At 38.2% G+C, this 25,437-nt stretch overlaps 1 protein-coding gene across 2 annotated transcripts in view; it reads right to left on the bottom strand.

Moving 5' to 3' along the window:
• pabpc1l (poly(A) binding protein, cytoplasmic 1-like) overlaps nucleotides 1-25,437 on the bottom strand; it is a 70,486-nt gene that overhangs the window by 10,386 nt on the left and 34,663 nt on the right. For both annotated transcript variants that reach the window (XM_081349452.1, XM_081349453.1), the window contains exons 9-10: nucleotides 22,307-22,576; nucleotides 22,129-22,210 (exon numbers count right to left, since the gene is read on the bottom strand). In XM_081349452.1, coding sequence (XP_081205578.1) covers nucleotides 22,129-22,210; nucleotides 22,307-22,576 — 352 coding nt within the window. The remainder of the gene's footprint in view (nucleotides 1-22,128; nucleotides 22,211-22,306; nucleotides 22,577-25,437) is intronic.

Here is a 25,437-nt window from a genome sequence, read left to right as displayed (position 1 = left end):
CCCTCATATCCCCCTGAGAGGAGAGATTTATGTATTTTTTGTCTGGAAAAAATCCTCCGATGACGCAAAAATCGTCATTTTGCGTCATCGGAGGATTTTCTGTCCAGAGGCTAAAGACTACAGCCAGTAGATGGCGTTGTTCCGCATGTTTACAACCCGCCCATAGAGGGTGGGATCTCACTCACAGAATGTACACAGTATCAGCCGTCTTTCTTTGGAAGCTAAGCTAGCATGCTCTTGTTCTGTGGAGAAAGCTGAATAATAGGAGAAAGCTGAGTAAGTAGGGGTTACCATCTTTTTCCCGGACTTGTCCGGCGGGCGAGATCGTTAAAAATGTACGGGATTCGGCTTTTGCGTTCTGCGGTCGCCATTCAATGTTTACATGCACACCTCTCGTTTCAATCTAGCTGAATTAATTCCGATCGGTGAATCTGACTGTAGTGTTTACATGAACGCTAAACAAGGTTAGGATAGGTTGATGTGCGTTTTAACATTGCTAAGAAAATTCCCGCTCCTCCGTGAGAGATGCGAGACCCGGCGCGTCTCAGTAATGAAGCCACCGGCCTCGCGCCGTTCTCCCGCGGCCGTCAGCCTCGTCCTGCTCGCCACAGTAAACATGATGAATGGCGACTGTAGAACGCAAAAGCCGAATCCCGGACATTTTTGGTCTCTAAATCCCTGGCAAACTCATCACTTACTTAGGCTAGCCTTGTTGTTTTCAACTGTGCTCTCTAACCGGTAGGCGTGGCCTCCTAAGGCAGCGAAGCAAGTGCATTCTGGGAGTTGTTGTCTTTTATCCACATAAGCCAAAAATACATTTTCTGGCTTTTCTCAGTCTAGAAAGCTCCAAATTCAAAAATTTCTCCACATTTCTTCTACTTAAATGACCTATTTTAAATACACATTCATCTTCCCAGAGGTGAAGTATCCCTTTAACTTTTAACTATGTTCTACTGTCTATATCAGTGTTTCCCAACCTTTTTCAGTCAAGGCACCCTTTGAAATTTAAAAAAAATGTGTGGCACCCTACACTAGTGTTGTCACGATACTACTTTGATACTATACTTTGAAATGTGCTGGTTTTGTTTTTTATTATTATTTTTGATGTGCACAAATAAATGACAGGTAGGCTACCATAAGATTTTCTTCTTCCTGTTCCTTTTTTTTTCTTCGTTCATGCATGTTACAAATGAATGAATGAATTAAACATTTTTAATTTTATATAATATATAATTTTGTTATAATTGCACAAGATAGCTTGTTTTTACTATATTTTATGTAGCCTAATAATTTCACAGTAAATCTCCAAATTAATGTAGAAACATCATAAAGACAGTATATTTCAAATAATTGTTTAATGGCATCTTTTTATGAATGAAGTGTTATTTGATTCTGATGTCACTGCTGCACTGTCACATGTGGATCCCACAAGCGTCCCATTTTCTCACAACTCTTAACGTTCATTTAAGACTTTATTTAACTAATTTAAGACTGCTCTCATGAGGATACTCAAAGCGAAAGCGCGAGAGAGAAGTCGAGTCTGGCGCGCGTCGTGTCAGCATCACAGGACAGCGCATTCTCTTTTGTATTTTCTCGCTTGCATGGTTAGAAGCATTTGCATGAAGAACAACGTGATTATATAATGTAACGCTAGCCAAAGGATGACAGAAAAAAAAATGCTGCTTTAATTGCGTTAAATATTTTTAACGTGTTAAACTGAAAAATATTAATCGCACGCGTTGCGTTGACAGCAGCACAACCGATGTGAATACGCGACAAGACGGACGTTGTGACAATTCGTGTGTATTTGACTGTAAGCGCATCAATGAAAAATAGGCAGCTTTATGTGGACGCACTGGGAATGAGGCACGGGAATAAAATCACATGCAAGCGCAACCTCCGCAATTCAACGCCGAAAACTTATGATTTGCATTTGTATTATAAATTTGTGCGCATTATTTGTTGTTATTAGAGACTTCCGACGATCCGAGATTGATGGTAAAGATTTGTTTTTTTTTACACAGTTTCCCGCTGGGAAACGCTGGTGTATATAGGCTAATAAAAAAATAAAAAGCCTGTAATTAAGACCTTAACATTGACTTACCTGTCGAGAAGAAAGCAGGCAACTTCAGCGTCTCTTTTGAAAGCTTTCTCCTGCATTAGCTATCCCGACATTATAGCTAAAAACCCTTGTTTTTGTAATCTCCGATCACGTTTCCTTTTACGGTCTTATTGTGGAGTTTTTCGACTAAGAGGACTCGTTATCCTTTGACTTAACCGTGCAGTGCAGCCTTTTAAACTTGCCGGGGCAGTGACAAAAGCGCCTCTCACTGCTCTGCTCCGTTTCTGCTGGTTTCAGTCACTTGACGCGGGCTCTGAACGAAAACGCGTTGTGGAAACGCGTTGGCCTAGTACTTTTTGTCCCTCTCTGCTATTATAGTTTTTCAAGATGGCGGAACTACATGGAAGCCTCCGTGGACCTACCAAGGGTGCAGCGATTTGTATTATTTTGAAGCACCCCCGGACGCCGCCATTGGCTAACGGAACCCCACCTGCTGTTAGCATCCCATTGACTCCCATTCATTTTGGCGTCACTTTGACAGCGAATAACTTCACATCTGAGGCGTTTAAAGACTCCATTTGTCCATTATTTATTTCTAAAGAAACACGAAAATGTATAAAAGGCTCCATTACCTTGTAGCTTACGTTATGGCCCTGTAGAAGCAGTTTTTGTAAAAGTAGGCTAACGATTGCGTCACAGCCACGCGACTCTCTGTCGCACAGTAGGAAATTACCGTATGGACAGGAGGAGAAGCTCGCGGGCAATCGGGAGGACGTCGAGGCAAAATGACAAAGTAATTAATCAGAACACCTACAAAAAGTTTCTCCTGCTCCAAGATCATGGACAGCTCCTACTCACGCTCTCCGTCTCTGCGAGTTTCGGAAGGGAATGATTCAGATTGATCTTGGCACAGCCACTAGAAGACAGACGGTTTGCTCACGTCACATCTACGTCGTCGAGCTCAGTTTGAGTCTGCGCAGTACGCTGGACCCCCAGGAAGTAAAAGTTTCTAATGGGCTTCACTTTGTCTCCGTTGAATCCAATGGGGTCGCTGTGTCCATTTCTTTTACTGTCTATGGGACCTACCCGTCCCATGTATATAAAGATAATAAATTCTTCGTTTACGAGGATAAGTCAGATCATTGGCAGAGGTATTTGGACACCATTGAGGACATATTTATGAATAAAAATATTGATTTTAGATAATAAAATACCTAAAAAGTTACTTATTGTCCCTTTAAATACACAAGCTTGATAAAAATTATCATTCTAGAAGAAAATTTCAGATGGCATTTAGAGGCTTTTGCATCTGAACTCTTCATATATATATATATATATATTTTTTTTTTTTTTTTGTATAGGCTACAAGAGTAGGCAGGAACAATGCATACAATTGGTTCTACACTACCCATCAAGTCAATACCTGAATATTTTTATAATTTAGAATGTTATAATTTAGAATATAGACTAACCATATTGTAAAAGCCAATTTATGTCAATTTGTAGTATTATTCTCAGCTTATTTCTTCCATTTGTGGATATTGATCATTTGAGCATTACTGTTTATCTGAAGCTGGAGTAATTTTCTCATCTGTGGCATATTGCAAAATGGGAATTTACATCTATAAACTGTGCTGACATTGAGCTACAAATGGATCCAGAGGAAACAGGTGGTCCTCCAAAAGGGTGGCAAGGATGACTGCTAAAGCTCAAGAGGACAAGCTTAACCCATTGATAGGATCGAGGAGAGCCAAGTTGGGATATTTAACCAGAAAAAAATTTGAGAAATTGAAGACTTGGAGGACTATGGTAATGTAGCTATGGTGAATGAATACATAACTGGTGACTTTGCTCAATCTCATGCTTCCTTTAAAGAAGTCAATGACGCAGCCAAATAATTAATGTCTGATGAGGATTATTTAGATCAGGTAAACGGGTATGAACCCAAGTCGCAAGCAGCGAAGCATTTCTTAGACATGGTGGAAGACTGGATTGAAAGGGTAAAAATTCAGACCAAAGAGGCAGAACAATGTGATACAGAGGTTGGGTTTTCTGACAGTGCTTCTATGGTTGTGTCTTCCTCACAAATTGGTCTCTTAAAGAAAAGGTCGGGCAGTCAGGTGTCATCAAATTTTCTTCCACTACTTCTAGACTGGTAATTGAAACAGAGGGGGCAGAACTGCTGGCACGTGCTAGTGCTTTACAGCAAAAGAAAGACCTTGAGAAAGAGGAAGCCATAATGAAAGAAACCCAGAACATTTATGCATAAGCATGTTAAACTCACATCTGACCAAGTTGTTAGACCAAAAGTGGTAATGCAGGCAGATGAAGTTGGGGTACCTAGCACTGACACCACAGCAGGTCTAGAAATGTTAAGCCAGGTTAAGCTAGAGAGCCACCGGTACAGGGTATGGGCACACTTCACTAGGTTGATGCTGGAAGCTTGGTTAGAATCATGCAGCGCCAGACTGACATTACTGAGTTTTTGATGAAGCAACAGTCTCTATAATCTCTTCCACCCATGGATATTCTAGTGTTTAGTGGGGACCCACTTCAGTACACATTCTTTGTCAGAGCATTTGGACATGGGGTAGAGAATAAGACACAGAGCAACAAGGATAGGTTGAATTTCCTAGAGCAGTTCACCTCAGGGCAACCTAAAGCGCTTGCGCATAGCTGTCAGCACATGCCTTCTGACAAAGGCTCAGGGCTCCAAACTGCGACCAAATATATTTATTTGCAAGTGAAATTTCTGCCAAGGTCGCAATTGCCGACAAAACAAATTTACTTCCTTTCACAGTAAAATTTGCATCCTACGTGCTGTTTTATAAGATGTTTTCTGTTTTATGAGATGCTTTGTGTGAACGTTTCACTGAGTGAAAGTGCCAAAATATGAACGGGTAAAGCGAATGTCAAAATAAAAAAATAAAAAAGTCAAAGCGAAAAATATCAGACTTCAAGCAATCCTCATCTCTGTCAATCACCAGCACGGATGACACACCTGCTAACAAAAAAGCAGGCGCCAGCAGCTGTGCCAGCACGAGCGTGCTAGAGAACGCCAGAGACACAGGGATTCATCTTTCCGCATCAGTCAATGAACACCGTGCCGAAAGACATTTCAAAACGTCCTGGATTCAGGAGTTTTCTTGGCTGAGGTATGATCACGAGACAAAAAAATGTTTTGTGACTTTTGTTCAAGAGCGGGCAAAGAAATAGCGGGGAAAACGGAGTTCATTACAGGAACTAACCATTTCAAAAAAGAGACTGTGAGAAAACACGGGGACAGTAACAAGCATAAAAATGCACGTGATCACATATTCGCGAAGAATGCTCCACAGACTACACCGTTAGCATGTGCAGTTTCTCGTGCATGCGAGATGCGGGACGAAAAGGAATGGAAGGAGTTAAAAATGAAATTTAACACAGCCTATATGATCGCACGGGAAGAGCTGCCGTGCAATAAATTTAGTTCACAGATATTATTAATGAGAAAAAAAAACTGACTTGATGTGAGCAAAACGTATGTTAACGACACATCTTGTGCTGAGTTTGTAGGATGCATTGCAGATGAGATCAAAGAACAAGCACTGACAGACGCACAGACAGCTAATTACATCTCCATTATCACTGACTGTGGCACAGACGTTTCTGGGAAAGACAACGTTATTGCATACTGCAGGCACATTTCTGCAGGTGTGGCAGTGAACAGGTTTATTGGTTTAACTGAGCTTGAACACTGCCATGCACATGGAGTATTAGATAAAATAAAATGCTTGTTTAGTGATGCTAAACAAACTGATCGTGATTGTGGCAGAAGAAGATTACTGCATTTGGAGCAGATGGGGCTGCCATTAACATGGGTGCTCGAGGAGGAGTAGGTGCTCTCTTAAAGGAATAGTTCACTTTAAAATGAAAATTCTGTCATCATATACTCACCCTTTTTGAACGCACCTGACATGGCTCCGAAGAAGTCTCAGAAAGAGTCTGCTGTTGAGGAGGAGTATGTTACTGTGAATGTTCTAACAGAAATGTTAGAAACACAGAAAATCTTTTTTCAGGACATGATGGATGGATGGATCTTCAGGAAAAAATTTTTAAAACGTTTTTACAACTCTTTATGGAAACAACAAACAAGCGAGTTGATGATCTTGTAAAAGACGTCACAGAATACAAACGGAGTTTGGATTACACACAAGCGCAGGTGGATAATCAAGAGAAGAACACCGAGGAGACCGTTAAAATGTGCCGAGAAGCACGTGGGGATATAAACAAAGTGTGCGAATTGACGCCATTACTGGATGGGAAAATCGACAATCTTGAGGCGAGGTCAAAAAGGAACAACATTATTATTGACGGAATCCCTGAATCGCAACGCGAGAGTGAGGAAGAAACCGAGAACAAAGTCCGCCGCATAATAGCCGAAAAGTTAGAAATGAATGAAGAACGGATCGAGGTGGAACGAGCTTGTCGTATGGGTGATCCTACAACAGCAGGAAACCGACACAGATCGATAATTGTCAAGTTTTTAAGATGGAAAGACAAGGCAGCTGTGATGACCAGGGTAAACAAACTGAGAGGTACAAACATTTACTTTAATGAGGACTATTCTGAAGCCGTAAGGATAAAGCGAAGGGAACTAGTTCCGGTCATGAAGGCTGAACGAGCAAAGGGAAACATTGCCTACATTCGCCATGACAGACTTATTGTTCATTTTCCCTCCCAGAGGATGACAGGTCCAAATGGAAAGATCAGCTAAGAATGTGGGTTTGAGTGAGTACTCATATGGACTATAGGACTACATACATTTGTATTGAACGTGTGTTCATTTTTAGACACTATTAATGTCATTTCCCAAGAAAGGCCTAAAAATAGCTCATATAAATATTTGTAGTTTAAGAAACAAATTTCCAGACATAAGTAACATGTTAACATCTCATAATATTAATATTTTAGCTATTTCTGAAACTCATTTAGACAATACGTTTGATGATGCTACAGTAGAAATACAGGAATATAGTATTTATAGAAGGGATAGGGATGTTTATGGGGGAGGAGTTGCCATGTACATTCAGAGCCACATCCCAGTTAAAATCAGAGAAGATCTAATGTCATGTGATGTTGAAATGTTATGGTTACAAGTTCACCTACCCCATTTAAAGCCTATGTTGATGGGATACTGTTATAGGCCACCAGGGTCTGGCAATCAGTATCTTGACGATTTGGGAGAAATGTTTGAGCGAGCATGTGATGAAAATAGGGAAATTTATGTCCTGGGAGACCTTAACATTGATTTTCTTGCATCAAAATGTTCGCTGAAAAATAAAATTCTTACTATAACTGGGGCCTGTAATCTGGTTCAGGTTATTAATCAGCCAACCAGGGAATTTGTTAACAAGACAGGATTTATATCATCCACATGTATAGATCATATTTATACTAACGTAGCTGAACTCTGTTCTAAAGCCGTATCAATTTCGATCGTCTTTAGTGATCATAATTTGGTGGGCTTATCCAGGAAAACTAAAGTTCCAAAGGCGGGGCCAAAAATTGTATATAAAAGAATGTACAAGGGTTTTGACTGTGATTCATATGTGGAAGATGTTGGAAATATCTGTTGGTCTGATGTCATTCAACAGAAAGACCCAGACACTGCACTTAATGTATTCATGAAATTGCTGGCCCCAGTTATGGATAAGCATGCACCTGTTAGGAGGCTGACTGTTAGAGCTACTGGGGCTCCTTGGGTTGATGAGGAATTAAAAGGATACATGGGTCAAAGGGAAAATGCAAGAGAAGTGGCAAAGAAGTCTGGATTATTATATGATTGGCAAATATATTGTAAATTGAGGAATTATGTTACCAACCTGAATAGAAAGAAGAAGAAACTGTACTATGAATCCAGGATTAATTGTATAAGACATGATGGAAAAAAGCTCTGGAGCACCTTAAATAATATCATGGGTAGGAAGAGTAATTTGACCCCATCATGGATTGAAGTGGAAGGATCGTTTAGAACTAAACCTGTAGACGTTGCAAATTATTTTAATGATTACTTCATTGATAAAGTTTGTAAACTAAGGCAGAAAATGCCAACATCATACTGTGAGTCAACTTATTTATGTATATCAGAAGAAATAATGAATGATAAGAATTGTTCATTTAAATTTCAAGAAGTGACAAGAGAAGAAGTAAAACAACTATTATTGTCTATTAATAATGACAAGCCACCCGGTATGGACAACCTGGATGGAAAGCTATTGAGGATGGTAGCAGACCATATTGCCACTCCCATACGTTATATTTTTAATTTGAGTCTTGAGAGGAAAGTGTGCCCACAAGTGTGGAAAGAAGCAAAGGTAATCCCCTTAGCGAAAAATGCTCGTGCTGTTTTTTCTGGCTCTAATAGTCGACCAATTAGTTTGTTACCTGTTACAAGTAAACTTTTAGAAAAAAATTGTATTTAACCAGATACAAGGTTATTTCACTATGAATGAATTGTTAAGCAAATACCAGCATGCTTATAGAGAAGGACATTCAACTTGTACAGCTCTTGCACAAATGACAGATGATTGGTTACATTATATTGATCACCAAAATATTGTCAGAGCAGTATTATTAGATTTTAGTGCTGCTTTTGACATAATCGACCATAGTTTGTTATTAGGAAAACTTAAATGTTATGGTTTTACATCATCTGCATTAGCATGGGTAGAGAGCTACTTGACAGATAGAACACAGAAGATGTATTTCAATGGAAGCTTCTCTGAGGTGAGGTCTGTAGCATGTGGGATTCCACAAGGGTCTTCATTAGGACCATTGCTTTTTTCTATCTTTACGAATGATCTCCCACTGGTCTGTAAAAGAGCTTCTGTGTCTATGTATGCGGATGATGTAACGCTTTATATGCCTGCACCAGCTTTAGAAAATATTACTGCAGCTCTCAACAATGAGTTGCAGATGGTATTTAATTGGGTTACTGATAATAAACTTGTTTTAAATTTAGCTAAGACTACACTGTAAAAAAATTCTAACCCTCCCAAATCAAAAATTTCAAGTGACCGATAACATCTAAATTTTTCAATTGGCCCAAGTGAAATTCTGTAAATTATAAAATTAAATTAACAGATTTTCACTTGGGCCAATTGAAAAATTTAGATGTTATCGGTCACTTGACATTTTTGATTTGGCAGGGTTAGAAATTTTTTACAGTGTAAAAGTATCTTATTTGGAACTAAATGTTCATTAAAAACAAGGCCCATGTTGGATTTAGTACTAAATAATGTTGCTGTTGAGCAGGTACATGAAATAAAGCTTCTTGGGGTAACCCTAGACTGTACTTTGTCGTGGTCAAACATATAGAAGAAGTGGTGAAAAAGATGGGGAGAAATATATCTGTATAGTTAAAAGGTGTTATTCATTTTTAAATCCATATTTAACTAAACGTTTTGCAGACCCTAGTGTTATCACACTTAGATTATTGCTCTGTGGTTTGGTCAGGAACTACAAAGAAGAATTTAGGGAAACTACAGAGGGTTCAGAATAGAGCTGCTCGTTTAGCCCTTTGTTGTACAATAAGGGCTAAAAATGCACGGCAAACTCTTCTGGTTAATGGTTGATGGGAGGTTAAAAGCATCACTTCTTGGCTTTATAAATAAAATTAATGTATGGAAAACTCCTGACTGTCTGTATAGGCAACTTACTCTGAGTTCTAATGTACATACATATCCCACGAGGCATGCCGTCATTGGTAAATATATTATTCCAAAATCCAGAACAAACTCAAAACAACGTACAGTGTTGTATAGAGCTATGGTTGAATGGAACTCTCTTCCAGGTCATATTGTTAAAACTCAAAATAATATTGGTTTTAAAAAACAAATAAAGGAATTTTTTATGTTAGCTTATATTAGTAGATAGAGTATATTGTATGTGTTGTGTGTATGTATATGTATATGTGTATGTGTAAGTGTATATGTATATATGTGTGTGTATGTATCTATATATGTATTTCATGAGAATTTGTTGTTTCAGTGGATGATTGAGCATTGGTTGTGTATGTTGGTAATATGTTCATTTGTGTATTGATTATGTAGTGCATTTTTTTATTCGTGTTATGTGTTGTGTGTGGACCCCAGGAAGAGTAGCGGATGCATTTTGTTGCATTAGCTAATGGGGATCCTAATAAAACAAACAAACAAACCCTCATGTTGTTTCAAAACTGTATGAATTTCTTTCTTCTGCTGAACAGAAAGGAAGATATTTAGAAGAATGTCAGTAACCAGACAGTTTCTGGGTCCCATTAACTTCCATAGTATATTTTTTTCCTACTATGGAAGTCAATGGGACCCAGAAACTGCCTGGTTACTGACATTCTTCTAAATATCTTCCTTTCTGTTCATCAGAAGAAAGACATTCATACAGGTTTGAAACAACATGAGGGTGAGTATATGATGACAGAATTTTCATTTTAAAGTGAACTATTCCTTTAAGAGAAGAAATAGGAGAGCACATTCTTTCCTTTCACTGTATGCCACACAGACTGGAATTAGCCATGCTGGATGGTCAGAAGTCTGTTCCAATGATTGAAAATGTCTATGACTTGCTACAGCTAATATGGAAAACATACCCAAAAGCAAGCGTGAGTTGAAAGCCATTGGCATGGAGTTAGGCTGTGCCATACTACAAACACCTTCTGCTGTGAAGACCCAGCGCTGGCTGCCTCACATTTACAGAGCCCTTTCTGTTTTTCTTGCATCTGATCAGACTACAGGCCAGGGCCAATATACAGCTGTGCACTTCCACATGCAACACCTTGCTGCCTCATCCAAAAACACTGAAATAACAGGAAGAGCAAAACATCTCACAACAAATGGAAAAATGGTTTTGTTACTTTCTCCATGACCTGTTTGGAGAAATCTCAAAGTTGAGTCTTGTGCTTCAGAAGAACTCGCTTATTCTACCTCAGGCTAAAGCAGCTATTGATTCCTGTGTTTGTACAATCAAGGGAATGAAGGACAAACCAGTGAGAAATGGAAAGTTGGAGGAATTTCTTAGTCACACAAACTTAAATTCAGTTTCTCAGCATGAAAATGTGGTGCAGCAGGACATAGCCCAAAGAGAAAAACAGACCAGAAGGCAGAAAAAAGCAGCCTCATCTGACTACGTGGGCATTTCCTTTCAAAACATACAGCTGAAAGGCTGTGATCTCCAAGGTTTCAGTGAAGAACTAAACCACCTCATTGATGAAACTGTAGACATTACATTTAAGGAGCTTGAAAGGAGGTTTGAAATAATGAGAGAACACACAGCACAAAAAAAAGGTACAGAGATCATTCAGTGCTTCTCAATCTTTTGTCATGATTCTTGGCCCAACGACATCTACACTTTTGGGGTAAATGAAATTGACACACTGCTGAAATGGTATCAAGACATCTTGCTGAAAAATGGATGTGACATCACTGCTGTACAGGCAGAATGGAGATGGTTGAAAACCCTTGACAGTTTTCACATAAATCCTATTGCAGCTTGTGGGAAGTCCTACTAACAAAATCCCTACTGCACAGATTTCCAGAATGTTTTGCATGTAGTTGAGATAATGCTTGTCCTACCAATTTCGCCTGCTCAGTGTGAACTTGGTTTTTCAGCTCAAAACAGGATAAAATCTAAAGTACGCAATTCACTCCATGTGTCAACCTTGGAAGATTTGATCAGGATCAGCACTGAAGGCCCATCACTTGAACAATTTGATCCTGAACCATGTGTCAAACGCTGGCTTTCTGCAAAAAAGAAGAGGAGACGGCCAAACTACACTCAGTGGCCAAGTGATATGGACATAATCATGGTCAGTGACACTGGCTCAGATTCTGTGTAAATTTTTTTTATTTGACTGTATATAGTTCATAAGTCGGAAGTGACATTCAGTTCCCAAATAAGCTTCAGTTCCCAAATAACCTTCAGTTCCCAGAACATTCACAAGATGAAAATGCTGAAACTGTAAGAAGAGGAGAGACATGCACACAACAGGGTGACTAAAAGTAAGTGCATGTGGCTCTTAAAAAATTATTTGGCGCCTGTTTTTTCCCCCTATAGGAGTCAATGGCTCCTTAATAGATTTTTTGGTTTTTTTGTTTGGAGCCCTGAAGGCTACAGTGAGGCTAGAAGACTTCTGCACCAACATTTTGGTAATGAATACACATTTGCCACAGCATACACAGAAAAAGCACGGAACTGGCCTGCTATATAAGTCTGAGGATAATAAAGCCTTAACTGATTTTGCTGTTTTCCTCACTGGTTGTTGCAATACTGTAGGCAGTGTAGAGAACGTAGATGAGATGGACAGTCCAAGTAACATGCGTATCATTGTGTCCAAGCTCCCATTCAAATTGAGAGAGAGGTGGAGAGGTGTTGCTTGTGAGCATCAAGAAAGGACAGGTGTGAGAGCACATTTTGCTGACCTGGTCAATTTCGTGGACATACAGGCAAGGATAGCTTCACACCCACTCTTTTTGTAATATTCAGGACAGCACTTCAGCAAAAGTTGGTACAAAAACTAGGACAAACAAACATGTCAGCTTAAGAATCAAGGAAAGGAAAAATACCTTTGCAACAAGTTTGGCACATGTTCTAGTGTCCATACCAAAAATCAATGGAAAAGGAGGCAGTAAAGTTAGGCAAAAGCAAAGCATGTCTGTGCTGCAATAAAGAACATGGACTGGAAGCATGCAAACACAAAGCGCATAAAGAAAAGCTTGATTTTTTAAATCAGAGGGTTTGTGTTATGGGTGCTTGTCACCAGGACACTTCAGGTGTCAGCAAAGGCTCACTTGCGCAAAATGCTCACTTAAGCACCCAACTGTCCTGCACATGGCTGATAAAAAAAAAAAAAAAAAAAAAAAAAAACACAAAGAAAGTGACAGCCCTCCAGATGGAAACAACTCCACAGCTGGCATAAATTGCAGTACTATGGACAGTGAAACATGGATGTATAGGGGCCGGTCAACCAGCTTGCTCTTTGGCTATGGTAGAGTAAAGTCCAAGAAAAGCAGTCATGAAGTCACCACATATGCATTTCCGGACCCAGGAAGTTCAGCAACTTTTTGCACAGAGGAATTAATGAAGGACCTGAAAGTAGTTGGTACAAAAACAAACATCTTACTACGCAACATGGGACAAGAAAAGACTGATAGCACACAGGTTATCACTGGTCTAGAAATCAGCAGACTAGAGGAGAACAATTTTGTGGAACTCCCTCAAGTGTTCTCTCAAAAGGATATTCCAGTCAACAGACAAAATATTCCACAACAAGAGGATATTAAAAGATGTAAATACCTCCAAAAATTTTTTTTTTATATTCTTCAGATTGATGCAGGTGTTAGTTTGTTAATAGGAACAAACGTGCCCAAGGCACTTGAGCCATGGAAAGTCATCAATAGCAGAGGTGAAGTGCAGTATGCTGTAAAGACCATCCTAGGCTGGATTGTGAATGGAACTTTGCAGACAGAGCACATTCAAGAAAGTGGATACACAGAGTGGCCAAAGGTGATGGCAAACAGGATTGAACTGGTGAGTTTGGAGGACCTCATCCAACAGCAAATGAGGTATGATTTCCCTGAGTGCCAGCAGCGTGACAAATTAGAGATGTCTATAGAGGATAGACAGTTTATGGACTCTGTGTCACAGTCTTTGAAACTGACGATGGGCACTGCAGCATTCACCTCCCTCTAAGAAAAAAAGATGTAGTGTTTCCCGATATAAAATCTACATCCACAACAAAATCCACAAAAAAATAAATAAAAAAAATACTACATTGTGTTGATGTCCAGCGAGCTCAGTTCCTGAAGAAGAAATTCAAAAGAAATTCACATTTCCACCAGGATTATTGCAACTTCATGGAAGACACGTTGCAGAAGGGTCAAGCTGAAAAGGTCCCTACAGGACAAATTGAAGGAAGATTTGGTATCTTCCACACCATGGCATGTACCACCCACAAAAGAATTGCGAGTGGTCTTTGACTGTGCAGTGACTAAGGGATCCCGATCCAAGGGATATCGCTTAACACTCAGCTGTTACAAGGACCTGATTTTGCTTGACTTAATATACTCCGTCATTTATGGTCATACAGACATAAGAAATATGAAAAAATAAACTGTAAAATGTCTACTTTATGTGTCCACTTACAATGGAAACAAAACATTGTGCTTTTGTAAAATAAAGAAAATAAACAGGGTGTGCTTTCTGCCTCCGTCTCGATGAACTTTTTTTTCTGGAGCACGTCTCTAAACTTAAAACTCAGCGAATACTATTCACCCAGGCATGAGTCACCCTTTTTGCAAGGAGGAGCAGGAGGAACACTGCCAGAGCCCTGCAAAATGACCTCCAGTAGGCCACAAATGTGCATGTGTCTGCTCAAACGGTCAGAAACAGACTCCATGAGGGTGGTATGAGGGCCCGACGTCCACAGGTGGGGGTTGTGCTTACAGCCCAACACCGTGCAGGACGTTTGGCATTTGCCAGAGAACACCAAGATTGGCAAATTCGCCACTGGCGCCCTGTGCTCTTCACAGATGAAAGCAGGCAGCAGAACGTTGTCCATGGCGTCTCCAGACTCTGTCACGTCTGTCACATGTGCTCAGTGTGAACCTGCTTTCATCTGTGAAGAGCACAGGGCACCAGTGGCGAATTTGCCAATCTTGGTGTTCTCTGGCAAATGCCAAACGTCCTGCACGGTGTTGGGCTGTAAGCACAACCCCCACCTGTGGACGTTGGGCCCTCATACCACCCTCATGGAGTCTGTTTCTGACCGTTTGAGCAGACACATGCACATTTGTGGCCTACAGGAGGTCATTTTGCAGGGCTCTGGCAGTGTTCCTCCTGCTCCTCCTTGCACAAAGGCGGAGGTAGCGGTCCTGCTGCTGGGTTGTTGCCCTCCTACGGCTTCCTCCACGTCTCCTGATGTACTGGCCTGTCTCCTGGTAGCGCCTCCATGCTCTGGACACTATCCTGACAGACAGAGCAAACCTTCTTGCCACAGCTCGCATTGATGTGCCATCCTGGATGAGCTGCACTACCTGAGCCACTTGTGTGGGTTGTAGACTCCATCTCATGCTACCACTAGAGTGAAAGCACCGCCAGCATTCAAAAGTGACCAAAACATCAGCCAGAAAGCATAGGAACTGAGAAGTGGTCTGTGGTCACCACCTGCAGAACCACTCCTTTATTGGGGGTGTCTTGCTAATTGCCTATAATTTCCACCGGTCGTCTATTCCATTCGCACAACAGCATGTGAAATTGATTGTCAATCAGTGTTGCTTCCTAAGTGGACAGTTTGATTTCACAGAAGTGTGATTGACTTGGAGTTACATTGTGTTGTTTAAGTGTTCCCTTAATTTTTTTGAGCAGTGTATATATATATAGATTCTATATATATATATATATATATATATATATATATATATATATATATATATATATATATATATATATATATATATATATATATATATATATATATATATATATATATATAGATTCTATATATATATAGATTCTATATATATATAGATTCTATATATATATATATATATATATATATATATATATATATATATATATATATATATATATATATATATATATATATATGAATGAGAGAGAGAGAGAGAGAGAGAGAGAGAGAGAGAGAGAGAGAGAGAGAGAGAGAGGTCAGTCGGTCTCATTTCAGCTCATTATCTGCTAATAATGTGAACACGCCTACGGAGAGCGCGCGCTATTCAAACGCAAATGATCTGAGACAATCCATGCAAACCTGTCAAGGCCCACATCAGCTAGATAAAACACATCAAGTTTAATCAGATTCATGTACTTTACGTCGTCTTGTGATGCTGTGAGGAATAATACTATCGTAATAATAATAATGGAAAATGTACCTCAGAAGTGCTGGTTTAGTTTCATTTCAAGGAGCATTTGACAGATTCTCAGACAAATTTTGTAAGACACTTTTTGTTTGGAAAGGTTCCACACTTTCGTGGCCAATATAATCAGTGTGATCAGGGAACATTCAAAGATATCACAGTGGAGGAGAGAAGTTACGGATTACAGGTCAACCCTTCCTCGCAATGCCAGAATCAGAATGGCCAAAAAAACCTAACCATACTCTCAGGGCACCTGTCAACGATCCAGAAATAAAGGAAATGACCATCAATAAAATATCTGTTGAAAAGCCAGATTATACATCCCAGCTCATTCAGCATTATTCAGACTGCTATCGTTTGAAAAAGGCTGTTCCATGATTCCTCAAATTGAAAAGCTTGCCAAGGATACTGCCGGAGAAAAGGAAAGATATGTCCCACAGTATCAGGCCAAATGGGTCGCAAAGGTACACAGAGCTTGAGAACTAGATGAAGACCTTCAAAACTTCTCTGCCAGGTTTGTCACTGGCTGGAAATGACTTCCAAGAAACAGAGAAAGAGATTATCTGCTACAGTCAAAAACGCATGTTCTCTGAAGAAATCTGTTTGCTCCAACAAGGAAGAACTGTGCAACGTAGTTGTCTCCAATTATACAAGACCGCATTCTGAGAGTAGGTGGCAGGCTATGCATATCAGCCTTGCCAGAGGAGTCCAAAAACCCAGCTCTTCTTGCAAAAGACCATCATGTCTCACACCTCATACTCAAATCCATTCATGAGGAACTGGGCCATAGTGGCCGTAACCACATGTTATCAAAATTACGGCAAAGATATTGGATACCTAAAGCCTATACTACCATTAGGATGATCTTGTCCCAGTGCACAGTTTGTAAACGGCAGCAAGCAGGTTGTCAATTCATGGCTGACCTATCCCTTAACAGACTTATTTCAGATAAACCCCCCTTCACAATTGTTGGCATAGACTATTTTGGCCAATTTGAGATAAAAAGGGGTAGAACATTGGTTAAAAGATATGAAGTGATTTTCACTTGCCTTACATTGAGAGCTGTCCATATTGAAGTTGCCACCTCATTAGACACAGACTCGTGCATTCACGCCCTACGAAGATTAATTTCCAGGAGAGGTCAAGTTCTATGTGAGGCTGTGCAAGTTTTGAATAATGAAAAGATTCTCAGCACCTTGGTCAAAAAGGGTATTCAGTGGTTGTTTAATACACCAACCGCATCTCATCAAGGAGGTGTGTGGGGACGTCAGATAATAACAATAAGGAATGTTCTTAACTCTGTTGTGAAACAACAGTCCCTGGATGAAGAAAGTTTGCAAACTCTGTTATGCAAGGTAGAAGCAATCCTCAACAGCCGCCCCATTACTTTAGGTTTCCAATGACCCAAATGACTTTGTGGCTCTCACCCCAAATCATTTCTTGCTGCTTAAGGTCAAGCCTTCAATACCCCCTGGGATTTTTGATAGTGCAGATCTGTATTCCAAACGTAAGTGGCGTCAAGTCCAGTATATGGCAGACCTATTTTGGAGGCGCTGGGTCAAAGAATACCTGCCAGATTTACAAGAAAGACAGAAGTGGCACACCACTAAAATAAATCTCAAACCTGAAGATGTTGTGCTAGTGGTTGATGACTCAGCACCAAGAAATTCTTGGGTTATGGGAAGGATTTTACAGGTGTTCTCTGATCATAAGGGACTTGTGAGACGGGCCCAAGTGAAGACTAGCACAAACATTATTTTATGGCCCATTACTAAGCTTGGTCCCTGAGATTTAATTGAAAAGTAGTCATGTGATAAATCCTGTCACATTTGAAAATGTTCTGAAAGAAGACTAAAGTTATTACATTGAATTTGAGTGTTTCATTTAGGCTCTTAGTAATGTGTATTTTTGTAATTGTTTTGTGAAACAAAGAGCCAATTTAATATGCTGTCAATTTGTATTATTATTATTATTATTCTCAGCGTATTTCTGTTTTATGTGCAGTGCAGTATTTAAGAATTTACTTGAAGTTATCCTGTATAGAGTTTCCTTAAAGTTTTCCTTGTATAGAAATTACTTGAAGTTTCCTGTACGGCATTTACTCAAAGTTGTCCTTGTATATTTTCCTTGAAGTTTTCTTTGATTAATTTACTTAAAGGGATACTCCACTTTAAAATGACAATTCTGTCATCATATACTCAGCCTCATGTTGTTTCAAACCGGTATGAATATCTTTCTTCTGCTGAACAGAAAGGAAGATATTTAGAAGAATGTCAGTAACCAGACAGTTTCTGGTCTCATTGACTTCCATAGTAGGAAAAAATATATACTATGGAAGTCAATGAGACCAGAAACTGTCTGGTTACTGACATTCTTCTAAATATCTTCCTTTCTGTTCAGCAGAAGAAAGAAATTCATAAAGGATTGAAACAACATGAGGGTGAGTATATGATGACAGGTATTTTCATTTTAAAGTGGAGTATCCCTTTAAAGTTAACTTTAAAGCCACTTCTCCTTATTTGTTCATACAAGTATGCTGTTTTAGCTAGAGGGATTCAGGATGGGAAGGAGGAGAAGGAGAAACAGTTATCTTACTGTCAAAAATTAGGAAATTGTCTAAATAGAAATCTAAGGAATATATAATACAGATTTAAGACATGTAAGATTCTAAAGGTATTGAAGCCATACTTGAGTGCTGTTTGGAAGTATTGGCCGAAAGAATTAAGGATTTTTCATGTTTTTGCATTTTTGTATTTGTGAAAATAAATGTGCAACACTTTAATGGACTGGCCGTGTATTTTTGACGTGTCAGACACTTCAACCCCTAATAGAAGAAAGTAAAGGTAGCTTAGGTCCTTGTTTCTATACCTATATTACTAATAGTAATATAATACTATTACTAATATTCTAGATTGGCAATGTTTAATCTGCCCTATATTAAACCTTTTTTTTTGTCTATAAAAATAACTAAAAATAATTTGAATTATTGAGCATGAATTATTCATTTGTGTCTTCAAAGTGGCATCAAAAACATAAGTCCTTTTACTCTAAGGCTATAAATGTCAATCAGCTGGAGGGTCATTACTTATTGTCTCTTATTTCTTTGCATGATGTTAATCTAATGCCACATCAAAATTACATTTTCAAATTATTTTTTTTTTCTAAAGTACATCTTCAAGTTCCATTTTCACTTAAGGGAAAACAATAGTGTGATGAGGAGTGAACGCACTAAAAACTTTACAGTGGATGAGAAAATGTCTCGAATCGCTCCTGCATCACATTGTGTAAATGACATTTATGACAAAGAACTGCAGATGCAGATATCGTGTCAATCTATCAATAAACACACCTTGTTCACTGCTTTTCATGCTGGCTGGGCCACTGCAGATAAAAGAACACGTTGAATAACGCTGACTAAAAGAGAAGGAGGAGCCAAAGACTGTCACCATTTTCATATGAGGTGAAAAGAGGACTGGGGCAATCACAAATCAGAGTATAAATTACGGAGCCAATACATTTTTTAGCGCACGTGCCGAGTAGAAAAAAGGTCTAGAGACACCCCTAGTACTGGCCACATGTGGGAAGTGCCGGTATGCAAGAAAAAGTGAGGGTACACTACATCTTAAAATATAAAAGTGCCGGTACAACGTACCAGTCCGTACAAGCCCACTACGAGCACAGCATCTATGCTAATATTAGTCTGTGTCTCATCCTTATCCCGAGGTTACAGTAGTCAGCTGGATCTGGTCCGTATCCAGATCAAATGGTGGACCTGCACCTAGCCATGACCAAAACGTAGCCCTGAATGTTTCTACTAGACCAGGGGTTTTTAATCTGTGGGTCGCAACCACAGTCTATGGTCGCAACCCATTTGTGGGTCGCAGAGTGGGAAGAGGTGGGTTGTGCAACACTATTGGCTGCAGCTAAATTTACATTTCATGAAAGACACACGCACACAAACAGGTTGCACAATGTACCACCGTTAAATAGAAATCACTGTATTGCTTAGTCAGTGGGATTTTCGAATAGCAAAGACTGCGATTTAATAAAAAAAAAAAAAAAAAACGTCTCAGAACAGCTCGGTTCATTAAGCAGATGTTTTCCTTCACTATATTACTCAATTAAAAAATAAACTTGTAAAGAAATGTATTCATAGAAAATGTATGTGTGTTCAAAGCTAACTGTAAATGTTTAAGACAATTTTTTTTTTTTTTTTTTTTATGTTTAGGAATGAAAAATGATTCATGTTTACGAAACAATAACTGTGTGTACAGCATTGTATACGATTAAATGCATTTAGCCATGGATTATTCATTAGATTTTTAGAAAATAGAGTCTCTTAGGTTCACAAAGGCTGATTTTGTTTGATCAAAAGAAAATAAATAAATGTTCTATATACATTTTATACATATTAAAAAGTATAATTTAAAATGTACGCCTGTGATGGCCACTTCTCAAGTCTTCAGTGTCCCATGATCTTTCAGAAGTAACTATAGAATTTGGTGCTCAAGAAACAATTCTTAATATTATCAATGTTTATAGTGCTGCTGAACATTTTCTCTAGTGAAAAAACAAAAACAACCTATACCAAAATATATTATGAAAATGTAAATGTAGAATACTTGCCATAAAATAAGTTTATTTCAAATTTAGGTAAATTAAAATTTTCATTAGGTATGCGTTTGTTTTTCAGTATTCTTAGATGAATAGAAAGTTCAAAAGAACAGCATTTTTAATTTGTAACAATTATATATATATATAAAAAAACACTTTCTGACCTCAAACCTTTAAATTGTGAAATCTGTAGTGCTATGGCCTGTACTGTATTGCATTGTCAGATGGGTTGTTTGCATTAAACTAAATTAAATCTGTATTGACAGATGGGTTTCATTTTTAAAGGTCCCATTGCATGAAAATGTCACTTTATGAGGTTTTTTAACCTTAATATGAGTTTCCCTAGCCTGCCTATGGTAGTGGCTAGACGTTTTGATGGGTGTAAACCAAGCCCTGGGTATTTTTGAGAAAATGAAAGCTCAGACGGGCGAATCTAGAAATCTTCCCCATATGTCGTCATAAGGGGAAAGGTTACCTCCCCTTTCCCCGCAAAGAGAATTTGGCCCACCCATGAGAAAATGAGCTGCACGATATTGTTTTTTCCTCGAGAGACATTATGGCTTGCAAATGAGCGAAGCATGGCAGTTGCTCAGTGTTTGGATGTACAAATGAACACAAAAGTATTTTTTTAGTTCCTTCATCCGACCCTCTGAAGAACCAGTGGGTTATGTGAATTTCTGATGTGTAATTGTTCAAGGTCAGACAGATAATCTTTCTCTCAAAGTCATTCAATACTGTTTATGCATCAATAAATCAAGCCAGTGACTAAACAATCAACTTCACGTCGTTTCTCTTAGTAGGATGAAAATAATCTTACTTAAACTGTGATTAATATATATACAGAAAGCGATCAATATATATACAGAAAGCGATCAAAGAACAATCCCTTTCCAATCGCCCAAGCTGTCAATCACACAACGCGAGTTTACCTGGACACTTGCCAAAACTCGTTATGAAATCAATCAATGACGCTGTTACGCTGCACAACGAAGCTCTTACTGTACTTACCTTATGTTTGCATTGGTGAAAGCATTAATGAGAGTACAGAAACTGAGTTGCAATGATAAGATCTTCATTCACGCGATCAACAGGCTGTCATCTGCTCAATGCTCATCACTGCAACCTTTTATGTGATGGGAATAGATCTAAATACTTAAACTTCTCACGATTCGTTAATCTCGATAGCTGTAATAGTAAAAACGTATAATAGCTGTAATAGTAAAAGTATTCGAGAGAGTTCCACATGTAATGACAGCTATTTCATATGCAAGCATGTCAGCCAATCACAGCAGTGGGCTCTTTACACTGAAGTCTCACAGCAGACACGCCCCTTCAAACAGAGCGTTCAAATCAGAGGCTAAAATCAGGCTAGGAAAAAGCCTTTTATTTCTAAATTATAACATCTTTTGATCTAAAAAACATACTAACATTATAAGGGCACCACAGAAAACATTCTAAAACAATAAAATAATCCATGCAATGGGACCTTTAAAGTATTGAAATTCAGTAACTGACTTAATTTTGATGGTGAATAGACCTTACCTGGTGCCCTAGGAGCATGAGCTGTCCAGCGTGGCACAGGCCGCAGGTTTGGTAAAGTGTTGTATATAGAGCGAACCTGATGCTAGAAAAGCATATATGCAAGTTCACACAGGATAAGTAACACAGATACTGCAATCACCATGCAAAACCAAACATGCATGTAAACCCTTCCACCCACTTGTGGCACAGAGGTCATGTAGTAACCAGAGCTCTGCTGGTAGGTGGTGGGTATTGCAGGGCTGGGGATGGCTCGAATGCTGGCTAGTCTCTGCATGTACTGATTGGTGAGGATGGCTTTTCGCTCCTCTTTTCTCTGGGCAAGAGCCACATAAAGTGGTTTAGTGCTAACAATACGGCCATTCATCTCAGTCACTGCCTTTGTGGCCTCTTCGGGAGAGGAAAAACACACAAAGCCAAAGCCCCTACTGTGGCCTCCATCTGTCATCACCTATCCCAAAAATACACAATCAAATAAATGAGACTTAAATGTACTCATCTCAATGTAAAAATGAATAAACAAATGTGAGAAAATTTCCCTTTTTCTCAATAAGCACTGCCATCTGCATTATATTATTATTATTATTATTATAATATTATATATACTGTACACATATATACACACACACACACACACACGTTCAAAAGTTTGTGGTCCGTAAGATTTTTTAAATGTTTTTAAAAAGTATCTTCTGCTCACCAAGGCTGCATTTATTTGATAAAAAAAAAAAAGTAATATTGTGAAATATTATGACAATTTAAAATGACTTTAAATGAATATATTTTAAAGTGTAATTTATTCCTGTGATCAAAGCTGAATTTTTAGCATCATTACTCCAGTCTTCAGTGTCACATGATCCTTCAGAAATCATTCTAATATGATGATTTGATACTCAAGAAACATTTATGATTATTATCAATGTTGAAAACAGTTATTTACATTTTTATTTCATGATGCTATGATGAATTAGCCTGGTAATACCAAACTCTTCTACTTCGCTTTGCTTCGTAGACAGAGTCTGGAAGGGCGTAATTGAAAAGGGTTTTCTTTCTCGTGGGGGGGGGGGGGGCGCTTGTCTGAAGTTTAAAATCACTGGTTACCCTTAAGCCAATCACATAACGTTTGGTTATGGCGTGTGTTATGCGCATGCTCAGCCGCATCTAACTTCCACTGTAAACACATGTATGTACCGGAGTGAACATGGCTGTGAACGACTTTTGTAGATTATGTGAAGTAAATCTACGCATCCACGGTACAATCAGCGTCTACGTCACGGCTCTCAGCCCGCCCTCTGTTCGTTGATTGGCCCAGCTGCTTTGAGGCCGGAGGAAAACTGAGAGATAGGGCGCTATCTCAGACTGAGTACAAAAGCGAACTGAAATTGAGCTGAAGTACGAAGTCTGACGTAGTCAGGCTAATGATGAATAGAAAGTTCAAAAGAACAGCATTTATCTGAAATCTAAAGTCTTTGTAACATTAAACACTACCGTTCAACATTGTTAATAATAATTAATGTTTCTTGAGCATCAAATCATCATATTAGAATGATTTCTGAAGGATCATGTGACACTGAAGACTGGAGTAATGATGCTGAAAATTCAGCTTTGATCACAGGAATAAATTAGTTTAAAATATATTAAAATAGAAAACAGTCATTTTAAATTGTCATAATATTTCACAATATTACTGTTTTTTTTATTGTTTTTTATCAAATAAATGCAGCCTTGGTGAGCAGAAGATACTTCTTTTAAAAACATTAAAAAAATATTACTGACCCCAATTATATAAAAAATTGCCTAAATAGCTGTGCAAATTATGAAATTCCAGATGTGTTACCCAAATAAATTATTGTGACTTTACAATTTGCATCACATATTGGTAGGACACACTGTAGCAACTCATAATGTAATAACTGCACATTAAAAATAAGTATTACATTACTATTGTAATAAAATGTTCATAATGTAATAATTCTCAAAACATAAAATCTTGACCTCATAATGTTATAATTTTTACATTGAGTAATTTACTACATTATAAACTCACCAAAAACATGTCATTCATAATTGTAATAGCTTAAAAAAAATAATAATAATTTGTATATATATATATATATATATATATATATATATATATATATTTTATATTTATATTTATATTTATATTTATATTTATATTTATATTTATATATATATATATATATATATATATATATATATATATATATATATATATATATATATAATTCCCTTACAGCACATTTTTAATCTAAATCCAGTCTTATATCACCAGCAAAATGCAACAGATTTAAATATTAATGCGATTAATAATGCAATCATTATTGTTATTAAACAAAGCATTGGTATTCCTTTACAGTACATTTTTTAAATCCAGTCTTAACCTGCCTACAAAATCCACCAGATTACTGACTATTACTACTACATCTAGTTACATTTAAATCTAACTACATTTAATTTAATATTCAACAATATTATTGATCTGCCTGCATTGACACCAATTTATGAGAACTGAGACTACTACTACTACTACTACTACTACTACTACTACTACTACTGAGACTACTACTGAGACTACTACTACTACTGAGACTACTACTACTACTACTACTACTACTACTGAGACTACTACTACTACTACTACTACTACTACTACTACTACTACTACTACTACTACTACTACTACTACTGAGACTACTACTACTACTACTACTACTACTACTGAGACTACTACTACTACTACTACTACTACTACTACTACTACTACTACTGAGACTACTACTACTACTACTACTACTACTACTACTACTACTGAGACTACTACTACTACTGAGACTACTACTGAGACTACTACTACTACTGAGACTACTACTACTACTACGACTACTACTACTGAGACTACTACTACTGAGACTACTACTACTGAGACTACTGAGACTACTACTACTGAGACTACTACTACTACTACTACTACTACTACTACTACTACTACTACTACTACTACTACTGAGACTACTACTGCTACTACTGAGACTACTACTACTACTGAGACTACTACTACTACTACTGAGACTACTACTACTACTACTACTACTACTGAGACTACTACGACTACTACTACTACTACTACTGAGACTACTACTACTACTACTACTACTACTACTACTACTACTACTACTACTACTACTACTGAGACTACTACTACTACTACTACTGAGACTACTACTACTGAGACTACTGAGACTACTACTACTGAGACTACTACTACTACTGAGACTACTACTACTACTACTA

The sequence above is a fragment of the Scardinius erythrophthalmus genome (assembly GCF_964197995.2).
Source record: "Scardinius erythrophthalmus genome assembly, chromosome: 20".
In the NCBI taxonomy this organism is placed as follows: domain Eukaryota; kingdom Metazoa; phylum Chordata; class Actinopteri; order Cypriniformes; family Leuciscidae; genus Scardinius; species Scardinius erythrophthalmus.
This window is presented reverse-complemented; position numbering and strand designations above follow the sequence as displayed.